Source organism: Amblyraja radiata, chromosome 16 (assembly GCF_010909765.2).
Source record: "Amblyraja radiata isolate CabotCenter1 chromosome 16, sAmbRad1.1.pri, whole genome shotgun sequence".
In the NCBI taxonomy this organism is placed as follows: Eukaryota; Metazoa; Chordata; class Chondrichthyes; order Rajiformes; family Rajidae; genus Amblyraja; species Amblyraja radiata.
The window spans coordinates 14,511,054-14,526,563 of record NC_045971.1 but is presented as its reverse complement, the minus strand read 5'-3'; the positions used below and the strand labels follow the sequence as shown (position 1 = coordinate 14,526,563).

At 42.3% G+C, this 15,510-nt stretch overlaps 1 protein-coding gene and 1 long non-coding RNA gene across 3 annotated transcripts; one reads left to right on the top strand and one right to left on the bottom strand.

Moving 5' to 3' along the window:
- Positions 1 to 2,054: 2,054 nt before the first annotated feature.
- LOC116981933 lies at positions 2,055 to 4,893 on the bottom strand. Its single transcript, XR_004414317.1, has 2 exons — positions 4,736 to 4,893; positions 2,055 to 2,423 (listed from the first exon to the last, which is right to left on the bottom strand). It is a non-coding gene; the product is annotated as an uncharacterized LOC116981933 (long non-coding RNA).
- A 99-nt stretch (positions 4,894 to 4,992) lies between these two features.
- ccdc103 (coiled-coil domain containing 103) lies at positions 4,993 to 14,807 on the top strand. 2 transcript variants are annotated; one of them, XM_033035156.1, is made up of 4 exons: positions 4,993 to 5,286; positions 6,370 to 6,520; positions 9,771 to 9,900; positions 12,431 to 14,807. In XM_033035156.1, exons 2-4 carry the CDS (start codon positions 6,378 to 6,380, stop codon positions 12,887 to 12,889), a joined length of 732 nt encoding a protein of 243 aa, XP_032891047.1. In that variant the 5' UTR covers positions 4,993 to 5,286; positions 6,370 to 6,377; the 3' UTR covers positions 12,890 to 14,807. The 2 variants fall into 2 exon arrangements, with proteins under 2 accessions (XP_032891047.1, XP_032891046.1); XM_033035155.1 differs by having other exon boundaries at positions 5,156 to 5,258.
- Positions 14,808 to 15,510: the final 703 nt, after the last annotated feature.

Below are 15,510 nucleotides of genomic sequence, written 5' to 3'. Positions count from 1 at the left end.
AGGGTCAAGGGAAACGAGATATATAGATGATGATGTAGAGAGATATAGAACAAATGAATGAAAAATGTGCAAAAAAGTAACAATGATAAAGGAAAAAGCAATTTGCTGGGTGAGAACGAGAAACTGGTGCGACGGGTGGGGGAGGGATGGAGAGAGAGGGAATGCAGAGGTTACTTGAAGTTAGAGAAATCAAGGTTCACACCACTGGGTTGTAAACTGCCCAAGCGTAATATGAGATGATGTTCCTCAAATTTGCGTTTAGCCTCACTCTAAAAAATGGAGAAGGCCTAGGACAGATAAATCAGTGTGGGAATGGGAATTAAAGTGTTTGGCAACTGGTAGATCAGGTAGGTCCAGGCAGACTGAGCGAAGGATATGGTATATTATGGTTATGATTAATTATGGTTTGGCATATAATTTCCAGGTTTCCCACCATCAACATTTAGTTGATCAGTGCAGAGTTGACATCTTATCATCTTTTCAGAATAAGGTGTAACATTTGTAGTTCTCTAGACACACGCACTATCCCTTTTTTTCAAATCGAGATTATATAATCAGCAGCTCTGCAAATTCCACTATTACTTACCTCAGTAATCTTTGATGCATTTCATCCATCCTGGCAAATCAGTAGAGTAGAAGTAAGAGCACCAAGAGTCCTTCTAATATCTTCTGAACAATTTGTAGGCTCTCAAGTATCTTAACTAGCTTTTCTACGACAGTGACATTGACAACATCATCTTCCTTTATACAGAGATGCAAAGTCCTTAATTTGCTCCTCTGCCATGCTGTTGCAGCGTAATCTTTTTTGAGATTCCTAATCAGTTCAAAACTCTTCTTTAACTAAAACTTACATGTCTGTGGGACATTTTTGGTTTTCCTGTTCTGTTAGCTGCAGGTCTACTTTAATTCTCCAAAATGCCCAGATAAGGCGATTTCTCACAAAACTTTACAATGAAAGTTCTGTTACACATTGTTTAATTGTGATGGCATGATTACTTACACATTTAAAAGTCAAACTCTGGAACTTTTTATGTATTGCTGTTTAATTTACCTCCATCAAAATATATACTCATAAGATTGAGTGTCAATGCCCACTTTGTAGAGTGGTTTTAATCACTTGTACAGGTGTCCAGATGGTCCTGCCAATTACCACCATACTGTTGCCATTTGTGGAACTTTCAAGATTAAAGAAGCGTATTTTTTTCTCAGACCTTATTTATTTACAGGTGTAAGGTGAACAAGCATGAGCGAACACCTCAACCCAAGTTAAAATTCTGATAGCAACACACATCAAACCATCGTTACATTTTAACTTGCACACATTGTCATTTTCATTTTTTTCTTTCTGCAGGAGTTTCTCTTGTGGATTCCAAGTTCCAGTAGTTTAATTCTAAGTGCGCAAAATGATGATCCTATCCTTGCGTTACATTACTTTCCTCTCCTTCAGTTCACCTGAATTGGGCCTCTGCCCAATTTCCCTTTGTGGGGCCGTTTGCCTCTTTTCCTCTTGGTGCGGTGCCTTTTCTCCATAATTTCAGTTTCCTCTGTAGTTTGCTCTCTGTGGCTGCCGAGACATCTCCTTCTCTCTAAGTCTCTCTGCCATGCCACCTGCTCAAACACCCTGTCCACTGTAATGACTTTCTTCTTACTCACTTTACACTGTGCTGTCTGCTTGCATCCCAAGTGCGTCCAGCAGTCATTTTCTTAGCATTAATCTTTTCTTTGCTGAATTGCCTACTTGTATTCTTTCTAGCTGTAACTGTGTTTGCTTAGACCCCTCGGCTTCTCTCTGCCAGACAGGCTGGTTCTACTTCTTTTGCGTGCTGCAGTGTGTCTTCCGTCATATAACGATTCTCTGCTGGACTGTCTGCTTAGTCTACCTCTTTTACCTGCAGAATTTTTTCTGATGTTCAAGCTCTCTCGGCTGGGGTGTCTGCTTATTTTTCTTTTGTTATCTTTAGAATATCTTTTGTCCTCAACAAACACTCTGCTGCGGGATCGGCTTCCTCGGCCCCCATGTGATTGATTACTATTTCTAATATTTATACTCTCCCTGCTCTGCTGTCTGCTTACTCTGCCTCCATGTGCCATAATGCCTTTAACACTCATATTTTCTTTGCTGTGCTGTCTGTTTGATCTACTTCCGAGTTTTGGAGAAGAATTCCCTTTTTGGTGTCTTGCATCTTTTGCTTTCTCTGTTCTTTTTCTTAAGTACTCAGCGAGCCGCTCTGAGGACCTTTTTCTGAAGCGGATTTCTTTGTTACTATCATTCTGCCTCTTTTTCCTCTGTTTTGTACTTTCTGTATCACCTTCCATGCAATCTCCGCAGCAAAAATTTCGAAAGGCTTTGCAAAGCATCAACATATCTTACAGGTTGGAAAGATATTGGAATCTTTACTTATATGGATGTAACAGAAAGACATCTGGAAACCAAGAATATTATTAAGATTAATCAGAATTACTTTCAAAAGATAAGGTCAAGCCTGGTTAACTATACTAAGTAATCAAAGTAGACAAAGAATACACTTAATAATTGAAGGCACAACAGACTGCAGATGCTGAAATCTGGAGCAAAAAAAGCAGAGCTGCTGGAGGAACTCGGACAGCTTCAGTAAGTCACCAGTCCAGATGAAAAGTCTAGTCCTGAAACATCGACTGCTCTCTTTTTTATATATATCTATAGAGGTTAATTGAATGAATTTGATATATATAGAATTGCAAAAGACAGGGAACAACATAAACATTAAACCAAGTTTAGTTTAATTTATTTAAGAAGGAACTGCAGATGCTGGAAAATCGAAGGTCCATTAACCATTAACCATAAAGGTCCATTAATCCAGTTGCCTCTTTCCTTCGCTCCATAGATGCTGCTGCACCCGCTGAGTTTCTCCAGCTTTTTTGTGTACCTTTAGTTTAATTTAGTTTAGTTTGGAGATACAGCGCGAAAACTGGTCCTTCGGCCCACCGAATCCGCACCAACCAGCGATCCCACAAACTAACACTAGAGATAATTTTACACTTATACCAACAAGCCAATTAACCTACAAACCTGTACGTCTTTGGGGTGTGGGAGGAAACCGGAGCACCCAGAGAAAACCCACACAGGTCATGGGGAGAACATACAAATTCCATACAGACAGCACCCGTAGTCAGAATAGAACCTGGGTCTTTGACGCTGTAAAGCATCAACCCTACCACTGCGCCACCATGTCACCCTTGTCAAGTGTCAAGCAGACGATTGCACACAATTAATTTTAATGTTAAGTGCATTGGGTTTTGACAGAAGTATAAATAAGAAGGTCAATTACATCTTGAAAATAAGTTCAAGGTTTAAATGTTTAAAGTTAGATGTACATGGATGGAATAAGTAGTACAAACACTTTATAATGTATAAATGAATTATTGCATCTCCTGTCGATTAAAATATAAACACTGAAAAGTTATACCAAGTTGATCTAAAATTTTTGTTTGACCATGATTGAGGATCTGGTCTCCCTACACAGAATAATAATACAAAATGCTGTAGAGACTCGGATTGCTATTTTCCATTTATAAACATAACATGCATACGCTGAATAAAGTGGGGGGCAAAAAGGCGAAATTCCAGAGCTCTGAGCCTGGATCTAGAAAAAACAAATAAAGATTGCCCTAGCATTCTTCACAAGGAAGACATACAGAACTGCAGATGCGGGAATCTTGAGCAAAACACAAAGTCCTGAAGTTTGACTCAGCAGGTCAGGCAGCATCCGTGAATGGAATGGACAGACTTTTGGATATCCATTCCCTTCGCAAATGCTGTCCGACCAATTCAGTAACTGCAGCACTTTGTGCTTTGAGCATGGGTGAAAGGCCTGCTTCCGTGCTGTAAATTGGAAGGTGTTTTGGATATGCATTCCCTTCACAGATGTTGTCCGACCAACTGAGAAACTGCAGCACTTTGTACTGTCAGCATGGCCCTGCTTCCATGCTGTAAAATCTAGTGGCCAACCTCGAGCCACTCACATGGGATCCAGGGAGAGCTGGTTGACTGGATAGAAAATTGGCTTCATGGATGGAAACAGTGAGTATTGCTCAACAATTGTTTTTTGGACTTTGACTAAGAGGTATGCCTCAGGGATCAGTGCTGGGCCCACTGCTGTTGTGCTTTATATCAGTGATTTGGATGAGAATATAGAAGGCATGATTAGTAAGTTTGCAGATGACACTAAAGTGGGTGGTATCGCAAAAAGGAAAGATGTTCATCAAAAAGTTACAGCAGGATTTTGATCAGTTGAGCAAGAGTGGGGGGAATGGTTAATGGAGTTTAATACAGATACGTACGAGGTGGTGTATTTTGGGAGGTCAAACCATGGAAAGAATTTCAGTGAATGTCAGGGCCTTGGAAAGTGTTGTTCAGCAGAGAGATCTGTGAGTGCAGGTACATAGTTCCTTGAAAGTGGCATCACAGTGCTTTTGGCACAATGGCCTTCATCAGTCAGGATATTGAGTGCAGAAGTTGGGATGTTTTGTTACAGCTGTACAAGACATCAATGAGGCCACATTTGGCATTGTTTTCAGTTATAGCCTTGCTACAGGATTTTGTTACGCTGGAAAGAGTGGAGAGAAGATTTACAAAGATGTTGCCAGGATTTGGTCTGAGCTATAGGGAGTGGTGGAGGAGGCAAGGCCAGGTCCAGCGGCAGGGACCGACTGCGGCCGCCATAGGGCAGCTAACAACGGAGAGATGCAGCCTTACTTGCCTCTGGTGCCTGAGTCGCGTCAGCGGCGGCAGACCCCTCCACTCACACGCAAGGCTATCTACAGGCAAACAAGGGGCTCGGTGCCCACTCCGCAGCCGGAGCCCAGGCCACGGGCCGCGGCCTATCAAGCCCCTCCTCTCCAGCATGCTCAGCGGCGGCCGCCGCCGGGCTGTGTCACGTGGCAGCAGGCCCATTGTCAAGGCAACGACGCGCGTGGCCTGGCAAGGGGGCGGGGCCCGGGGCCTGGCCCCTAGCAACGCCAACCGCCCCGCGGCACTGCCGGCCGAGCGGAGCCGAGTGGAGCCGAACGCGGACCCGAGCAACGCCAACCGCCCCGAGGTACTGCCGGCCGAGTGGAGCAGGCCCATTGTCAAGGCAACGACGCGCGTGGCCTGGCAAGGGGGCGGGGCACGGGGCCCGGCCCCTAGCAACGCCAACCGCCCCGCGGCACTGCCGGCCGAACGGAGCCGAGTGGAGCCGAACCCGGACCCTAGCAACGCCAACCGCTTACACCCAGCGGTATGAATATTGGATTCTCCAACTTCAAGTAACTTGCTTTCCCTCTCTCTCCATCCCTACCCCCTTCCCAGTTCTCCGACCAGTCTGACTCTTCTCGTTTACATTTTATATCTGTTTGCTTTGTGGTTACCTTCTTCTAGCTAACAATGATCTATTTTCATTTTCCTTGAGCCGCATCCCCTTTGTCTCATTTTCACATCTTCCCCTTCCTAAGGAAGTTCCTTATCTCGGTATCTCCCTCTCCCCTGACTCAGTCTGAAGAAGGGTCTCGACCCGAAGCGTCGCCCGTTCCTCTCCAGTGATGCTGAGTTACTACCCCCAGCGTTACTACTTACTGTCGGCCGAGCAGAGCCCGGGGGCCCCTGCCCCAGCAACGCCAACCGCCCCGCCGTGTTGCTGTCGGCCGAGTGGAGCCGAGCCCGGTTTGATCGGGCCAGGAGCCGGACCCGAGCAACGCCAACCGCCTTGCGTTGCTGCCGGGCCGGCCAAGCCCAGTGGGTCGGGCCGGTGCAGGGACCACCAGCGGAGTGCACAGGGATCGGGCCGATGTGAGGGGCGGGCACGGGTCATGGGGCCGAGAGGAGGGGATCCTAGTACCCAGGCCAGGGGACTGCCTCAGACTAGAGCGCACAGTTGTACTCATTGAAACGGGCACTTCAGCCCATCCGGCCCATGCCGACCTTGTTGCTCATGATCTATAGTCATCCTATTGGCCCGCATTAACTCCGTATGTTCCTGTGCCTTGTCTATGCAAATGCCTATTCAACTGTCCAGCCATCAACCCCCACATCTGTACTACCCACATCTGTACTACCCCCATCTGTACTCTCCCATCTGAACTCTCCCATCTGTACCACCTCCCATCTGTACCATCTCCCATCTGTAACCCCCCCCCCATCTGTAACCCCTCCCCCTCCCATCTGTAACCCCCCCATTTGTAACCCCCCCTCCCATCTGCAACACCCCCATCTGTAACCCCCCCTCATCTGTACACTCCCATCTGTGCCCCCATCTGTACCACCTCCCATCTGTGCCCCCATCTGTACCACCTCCCATCTGTACCCCATCCGCAATCTATACGTTAACGATTAATTCCCTTTCTGTTTTCCAGTCGTTAAAATGGAAGAAAGCGAGACCCTTGATTTTCAGGCTCTGGAACGGGAGTTACAAATCGCCTTGACACTTGATGAGAAACATAAACGAGAAAATGATGCCAAGTTTAGGGCTATTCATCAGAAAGTTGGATCATATGAAGAATTTAGGTAATGCTAAATCTATCAACGGAATTGGCATTCAGATGTTGTAGGTGCTCATATATTGGGAAGTTTACATCTTTTGTGAAGGACATTTGGTACCTCTGTCACTCCCTTACATGTAATATGCCTCCTGTGGGGACATGAGGAATTGCAGATGCTTGTTAACAGAAAAGAGACATAAAGTGATGGAGTAACTCAGTGGGTCAGGCATCATCTCTGGAGATCATAGGCAGGTGAGAATTAACAGCAAGTGTGTAGCTCCCAGAGCCACAGGGAGGCAGAGTGGCACAGCGGTAGGTTGCTGCCTTACAGTGCCAGAGACCCTGGTTCAATCCTGGCTATGGATGCGATCTATACAGAGTTTGTATGTTCTCCCTGTGATCGCTTGGGTTTTCTCCGGGTGCTCCATATTCCGCCACATTCCAAAGACATGCAAATTTGTAAGTTAATTGACTTCTGTAAACAATTGTTCCTAGTGTGTAGGATAGAACGAATGTACAAGGCATATGTTAGGCGGTGTGGACTCGGTGGGCCGAAAGGCTTGTTTTCACGCTGTATCTTTAAACTAAACTAAATTAAACATAGAGCCAATGTACTACTTTTTTCATTTATAGGTAAAAGATCCTTTGGCATTGCTTTGAAGAGTAGCAAGTATCACTGGTGTCCTGCATAATATTTATTCTTACATAATTTTATCTAAAATAGTTTATTTGCTGATCAACACATTCCTCTTTTTGGAAGCCTGCTGGGCACAAGTTACTTACTTCATTTTGACTACTGTCCTCTTACAAATTTTCCCTACTTTCCACATGCTAAAATGAATGTTGGTGTTTCTTACATTACAATGGTGACAGTACATTAAAACACTTATTTGGCTAAAATGCGCTTTTGGGTATTTTCAAAGAGATGCGTGAGGCACTATGTAAATGCAAGTCTTTCTTGAGAAGCTAGTTCACATCCATTCCCTGAGTACTGATTAATTTCACAACAAACAGTGATTTGGGATTAGTTTAGGGCAGCACTGTAAGTGTTTGAGATGAAGATTTTAATGAACTGCAGGATTGAGAAGCGAAAGAAAATGAAACAAGATGAATTGGAGTCAAATCTCATGCAGAAAATGGAAATTGGATTGAGAGTAAGGAAAAAATAGAGAAGCAAAATAAAATGCAAAAGTTTAAAGTTTGAAATTTCAGAAGTCTTTAAGAAAAAAATTACTACCTGTTGTAATGTGATCCCAGTTTAAATTGTTCTCACAGGGCAAAGAGATTAATTCGGATTACATTTGCATGATCATATTTAGAGTCCTTGCACTCTTATGCATGTGATCTGCTTTCCGTAATGAGCTTATATTAACAAGCAAATCTAACATATTTGTAAAACTAATATGGGCTAAATGCACAATGCTGTTTTTGTGAAGTAAATAGCAGAATGGCATATATCAGACAGCATGCTCTGGGATTTAAAGCTGGTGGCGTGACCCCTCTTTCCTTAGACTTTCTGCCTATTTGCCGATTAATTAATTTGTGTAATTAACATGCAATTACTTTTCAAGAAAGAGTCAGCCCAGTAATTAGAAAAATCCTGTTCTGAAGCTCCTTTGTGCAGCTCTATTGAGTAGCAATGGATGCAGATGGAATTGGCATCAGACAGTCAAAGTCTCTCACCAAGGCTTTTGTAGAAATTGATATTTTTAATATTTTAACAAATCCAAGCAGTATTTGATGTTGTCTATAACTCACACATTTGACATTTCGCTTTCTACCCTCACTTTAGAATTATTTGTGTCTGTCCTGTGCCAGAAAAATCACTCAACACTAACGTCATTACTGACAACCTGAGGCAGATTCTATTATTTTAATTTGGAAAAAAAATTGTTAATAGAATACTTAGTTTGATTAAAAGCCCCATAAAGTTTTTTACATTTGCTGTCGAATTCAGTGGGTATGATACATAAAAATGGGTAAGATTGGTTGAAATTCTATATTCTGGCATGCTTTGGACTTGCCTGATGCTGGATTGCAGAAATTGCCCCAGATCATCTTCCTCTGAGCAGGACAACTGTTCTTTTTAAATATAGACACTCTCCAGGTCATGTGAAGGTTCCAAGAACTGTCTGTCACCTAAGTTTCTGTGATTTGTAAATGCTGTAAATTGAGTTTACCATTGGCTGAGATTTCAAAAACTGAACTGGTAAGTTCATTAGCACAGGTTGATACAGATCTTAGTTCGCTCTTAGTTAGATACAGTTAATTAATATTAGGGGCTAGTGGAGTCAAGGGATATGGGGAGAAGGCAGGTAAGGGTTATTGATAGGGGACGATCAGCCATGATCACAGTGAATGGCGGTGCTGGCTCGAAGGGCTGAATGGCCTCCTCCTGCACCTATTTTCTATGTATCTATGTAATATATGATACGATACGAAATAACTTTATTCATCCCCGTAGGGAAATTGGTCTGCCAACAGTCATGACACACAACATGGTACACGAAAACTTGAAATTCAAAGTGAAAAAATAATAAAAAGACAAGCGACTGTTGGCTGGCTGCCATGTGCACAGTGCCTTAACCGGAACAAACAAAAATACAAACAAACTAATGCAGGCTTATCTCTTGGGCAGAGGATTATAAAACTAGAGTGCCCCCACACCGGGTCCCCTTTTGTTCTCCCACCGTCCCTCACGGCGGTCCCCGCACGCCAGGTCCTCCGTTGTTCTTCACAGCGGTCGTGCAACGCCTGGTCCTCTATTGTTCTTCACGGCGGTCCCCCAACAGCGGGTCCCCATTGTCTTCCCTCCCTCCCTCCCTCACGCTCATCGACTGCTGATCGCGGGACGACCGCGAGGCCGACCGCCACCGTGGCTCCCGCTGCCGAGGCTCCCGCTGCCGAGGCTCCTGTTGCCGAGGCTCCTAACACACCTGAGGCCTCCATCGCAGCTGCCACTGAGGCTTCTGCGGCCCAGACAAGCCTCACCACCCGGCTTCTCCACAGTCACCTGGGAGGAGTGTGGGGCAAGTCGGGCCTACTGGGGCGCATTCCAGTCGGCAGGCGCATCTCGCCGGGACATTATACATACAGCAAAACATGCTGGTCCACAGAATGCCGTATTAAAGAGTTTCAAAGTGTAATTCTTATTTAATTTTATGTGTCTTTCCTTTTAACTTTGCTTGCCATGGGAAAATTTTAGAAATTCGTAGAGATGGAAATGTGAAGAAATGTGGTGAGTAAAATCTATTTTACCACTTTATATTCTGTAGGGATATTGTGCTAGCTTCACATCTGAAGCCCTTGGAAATGCGAGACAAGTTGGGAGCAAGGAATCAACCCTGGAATTCATGTGCCAGGGTAACAAGTGCAAAGGCCAGTGTTCCAGTGGAATTATCCAAGGTCAGTATTCAATACCAGAGTAAGGAGATTCTGGCGTGTTGAGTCAATGACATTCTATCTGATCCTTAGAATCCTGCAATAAGTAATCTAATTCAAATATTTATCATGATTAAGAGATTTGGAAGGGAAGTTAGCGATAACATTTATCTGGTGGGAAAATCCAAAACAAGAGAGCAAAACTTAAAATGTATGCTGGATTATTCATGACTAACAGTAAAAACAAATTCTTCTTGTAGAGGGTAATGAAAGTTTCAAGTACTCTTCCACAAAAAGCTGTTGAGACTGTGATCACCTGGAAATATTGGAACTAAGGTCAATATTAATGATGAAGGGTACGTCCCTAATGTTCATCTGTAAGTAGGGCCAAATACAGTACGTAGTCATGTTATCACATGCGAGGAGAGACTGATGTGGAATGGCATGTCCATGTAGGGCCAAATGATTATTTCTACAAATGCTGTATATCATATATCATCATCATATATTTATTAAAACTCTGATCTTGTACGTATGTATATGTGTGTGTCTTTACATCTTCGTGAAAAAACTATGCGGTAACGATAAAAAATTTCCATATTCCGGTTGACATTTTTCCATTCGAGGACGGGAACACCTTATCTGAATATTTCATGCTTTATTTCTCGACCTATTACTGATTAGTCTAAAAAAGTGAAAAGACTTTGAAATTAAAACCACCCGCTTCAAATGATGACGTCACAATGGCTCAGCTAGCAGAAACCAGCCTAATGAAGATTTCATCCTATATTTGACATTTGACAAAAATGCCAACTTTCACAAGATTTTTACATTCTGATTCACATTTTCTCCTCGAGGCCGAGATCACTTTCACTGAACATTTTATGCCTTCTTTCTTGAATTATTACTGATTAAAGTATTAAAAAATCAAGCCTCAATGAAGATTTCATCCTATATTTGACACATTATTTGCGAATAAAGCATTCAAAATGCCAACTTTCACAAGATTTTTACATATTCCGATTCACATATTTCCCCTCGAGGCAGAGATCACTTTCACTGAACATTTTATGCTTTATTTCTTGACATTACTGATTAATTACCTTGAATTTCAAACCAACCAGCTTCAAATTATGACGTCTTTGAATTTCAAACAGACCAGCTTCAAATTATGATGTCACAATGGCTTGACTAGAGGGGGGAGGGCGAAATGCTATTGCAACACGCAGGGCAAGTGCAATTGGAATTTTTTTTAAAGATCACTGCTGAGGAAGGCAAGGGGAGTGCTGGAATCTTACGTTCAGGAACAGCTTGAGTTGGAGAACGTGGGGGCTATGAGTAAGGAACGGGTGCGTTGGGTGAGTAGACCCAACAGGTCTGCAGTCTGCAGTTACAATATAAAAATGTTATATGGGAAATGGTTTTAACTGTCCTGCCACTTATACGTTAATTTTAGATAATCGATAAATAACTTTTAAGGAGTATTACTGCCTTTTCTAAATTTCTTTTTTGATAATCTTTCTCTTTGTTTTCTCTGAAATGCATCACATTACAGCCATATTCTTTTTATGTTTTTCCTGATCATTGGGATCTTCCTCACAAGATGGTGCAAGAGAATTATGAGGAAGGTTGTTCAGCCCATCAAAATTCCTGAGAGACAGTGATACATTCAAAGCTGATAACTGCTTCTAAACTGATTTCTAGACCTCTCTCAGCAGCTATGAATGGAGCACTCTGTCTTAAGTATTTCTTAATACAGCTTGTGTAGAAAGGAACTGCAGATGCTGGTTTATACCGAAGATAGACACAAAATGTTGGAGAAACTCAGCAGGTCAGGCAGCATCTCTGGAGAAAAGGAATAGGTGATGTTTCGGGATGGGACTCTTCTTCAGACTGCCTCCAATCTCCGATAATTTCTATGTTCTATATAGAATCTATGTTCCCATAGTTTCCAAATCTGCTATGGGAGGGATGCTAGGGTCATCTCCTAGAATGGAGGTCCCCAACAGTGTACTAGTCCCTGCTAAATGCTATTTACTGGGCAGCACAAGGGACATGCTAGTTCAAGTAGATGTTAAATCCAAGTGCAATAGAGCTCAATTCTTCTTAACATCAAGTTGTTGTTTGAATGTTCATCCAATCCCTACATCACTAGGCTCAGAGTATTTCTCCCTTCAATTCCTGTCACTGAGGCAATCACTGTTTATATATCCATTAACATAATTGCAAGATTTTTAGATACCCAATGTTAAGGTTTATCACCCATTACTCCAATGACAACTGCAGTTACTGAGCTCCATTCACACTACCTTAGTGCACTGCTTCATTCTCAAAGGTATAGCTGTGTTGATTTAACAAATGCTGTGCATGTTGCCTCCATGAATGTTCTGGTTTTTGTTTTCTGTTACAAACCCATGTCCCCACAGAATGGGGTTGAGACTGGTTGGGCTTGACTGTCCCTGTCATTAAAACAATATTGTTTGAAAAGATTGTCTTTTAATTCATTTTGCTGTACAATGAAGACAGTTACATGCTAATTCTTCCCCTATCACAGTACACAGATTCCTGGCCTCGGACCTCAGCGGAGTTTAGCCGTGACTGGAGAAGATACTACTGTACAGGACCAGAGAAATATGCCTTCCTTGTCACCTTAGGTGCCCAGCTCTTAGAAAGCATCTTCTGTGCCGAAATAGGATTTGGACTCCTTGGTGAATTCCTAGTCATACTTTGTAATCATTTCCAACCAGAAGATGCTCAAGCAATTTATTGGATTCTGCTGCACCTTTCTCAGACTCAACGGTTTGGCCTTAGTGTGGATTTCCTGAGCAGCAGTGAGAGGGAGAAAGGCCAAAGGCTGTTTCAGATGCTGGAACAGAAGCTGGGTGTACCTTTGCAGCGGGGAAGTAAGGCAGAACTGGATCCCGCGGGGGCTGCACAAGAGGCATGTGTTACCGAGGAGACAGTAAATGTGACAGCAATGCAGCAATTGATGAAATCATACAGGTTTACCTAGTGCTTTATATCTGAACTACTCTACCCCTTTTCATACTATTGTTAATTTCCCTGCACATCTCATAGTACAAAATATGATTTTTTTTTTCTAAATGGGAATGTAAATATAAGGACCACAAATGAAGCAGTAGCAAGTGTATGCAATGTGACTCTTCAGGCTCGTTATACCTTTCAGTAAGATCATGACTGAATTTAAAATACAACTCAATTTTCTTATTGTAACCCTTTTCCCCTAAGACAAAGCATCTCACTGTGTCTCACATGTGACAATAAAAGTATCTAATCTAATCTCCCTTCGTATTTTTTGCATCCATAATCTGTGACCTTGATTTTAAATAGAATAAATTGAGCATCAACTGTCTAAGGTAAAAAAATCCTTTAAAAAAAAAAAGTTATTTTTGATTTGTCAATTCCCCTGTGGTTCATTCAGAGCCATTGAGCTCTCTTACACCTGGATTTATCAGCTATCTGAACTAGCATGTCGGTCTGGAATGTACAGATTTGAAACAGGCAATTGCTTGTATGAGACAACTGCAATAACCGCAATCCATTTGTGTTAATATCAGTTTCCAAGTTGCCATTTACAGTCCTAAATGTTCTTTATTTCAGGTTGTCTATTTTCAGTTAATTTGTGCATCTGGTTTATTAACTCTAATTAAATCAATTGAATCACTATTTTAATAATTGCCCATGGCATCATAGAGCTGTACAGCACACATATAGACATTCAGTCCAACTCACCTCGGCCGATCAACTTGCCTACACGAGTTAGTCGCACTTGCCTGTGCATGAGTCATATTCCTCCAAACCTTTCCTATCCATGTACCTGTCCAACACTTTCAAATGTATTAATTATACTTGCTTCTCCCATTTCCTTTGGCAACTCGCCCCAAATACATTTGTAAAAAAGGTTGCTCCTCAAATCCCCTTTAATTTTTTCCCCATCTCATTTTAAACCTATGCCCTCTAGTTTTAGACTCCCCTACGCTGGGGAAAATAATTTATTTATGCCGAACATCAATCTGAAGAAGGGTCTCGACCCGAAGAAGGGTCTCGACCAGCCATTGAACTTTGCAGGAAATTGTGTTTGAACCAACATTCTTGCTCTATGAGATATAAACTGTAACATTAAATGGTGGGCACGTCACATCAGGCTGATGCTTGTTTTCTGAGGTTGGGTAATGTCTTCATTGTTTTGTAGGTATATGAACTCTTTCCTGGCAGCTATACTAGCATTCCATGGCCACTGGGCTAGAATTCTGTCTGCTGGGACTAGGAAAAAATAATGCAAATAAAGGAATGAAAAATGTTAATCGAGATTTCTATTTCTCTTCCATTAAGTTTCTGGAACATTTTGCATATCAATTGGTGAACCTGCTGATGACATTGGTTACAGAGGATCCCTCATAATGTGCACATTTTGGACAGTCTGTGGCACGTACACCTACCTGTATGTTAAATTCCAGTTTTTGCCTCTCTGTTCAGGGTTTAGTATCTACCTTCATATCCCTTTCTGGCTCCAATTCCTAGGCCCCCTCCAAGCCCTAGCATCCACTGTTCCAGACCTAATTTAGCTGAAACTCTTTGGGTGGGGATATGAACAGATAATCCCAACTAAGGGGGGATCAAATGCATCAACCTTCATCCAGGCAATCTATGCTAAATATCCAAATGTAGATTGGGGGATGATTCTGCTATCTTTGCGAAAGTGGCCTTTAGAAGGATGAATGTCAGATATTGAATGTCTTGCTAGTCTGTGTCTGAATTAAGGACATATATATGTATTGCTAATGTGTTTTCATCAACAGAATACGCGACCCATTCGATAGGCTCTCTATGGCTATCAGATGTTATGCTGTTATCTTATGTTGTCAAACTTTTCTGCTCTTGAATATATAATAAAAACCAAATAAAAAGATTACTTTCATGATATTCTTTTTGTGAAAAATTTCCACGAGTTGTTTGCCTTGAAAATTAGATTGTTTTTCCCTGTTCAGGAACTCAATGAACTTAAACTTCAGGCAATGAAAAGAGAACATGGCTCAACAATACGCTGATGTTGAAAGTTAGTTCAATAACGTTAGCATCAAAAGGCAATATTTAAATTGCCTTGTGTTCAAGAAGGAACTGCAGATGCTGGAAAATCGAAGGTACACAAAAATGTTGGAGAAACTCAGCGGGTGCAGCAGCATCTATGGAGCGAAGGAAACCCTTCTTCAGACTCTTTAAATTGCCTTTTCCTGATTGCGGGTTCTGTGGTTTCTGTGTTGTCAGTGGATGCTGAATATGGGATTGTTTTGAGCAATTTCCGCGACAGGACATAAAGAAATGCTTCAAGAGTTAGTACCTAATTGACATTAGTACATATCATGAATTGGTGCCACATCCTATACCAATACAAAACTTGAAAATGCCATTAGTTTTGCTGCCATTTTCCACATTTCTCTCACATTTACATAGTCCATCTCTTACACTGCCCTTTTCATTCTGGTTCCATCTCAAGAGATGGACCGGCCACTACCATCTTTTATAAGCCCACAGATTCCAACAGCTGCTTTGATTATCCTCTTGTTCTGCCTCTTGTAAAAATGCCATTCATAGAAACATAGAAATTAGGTGCAG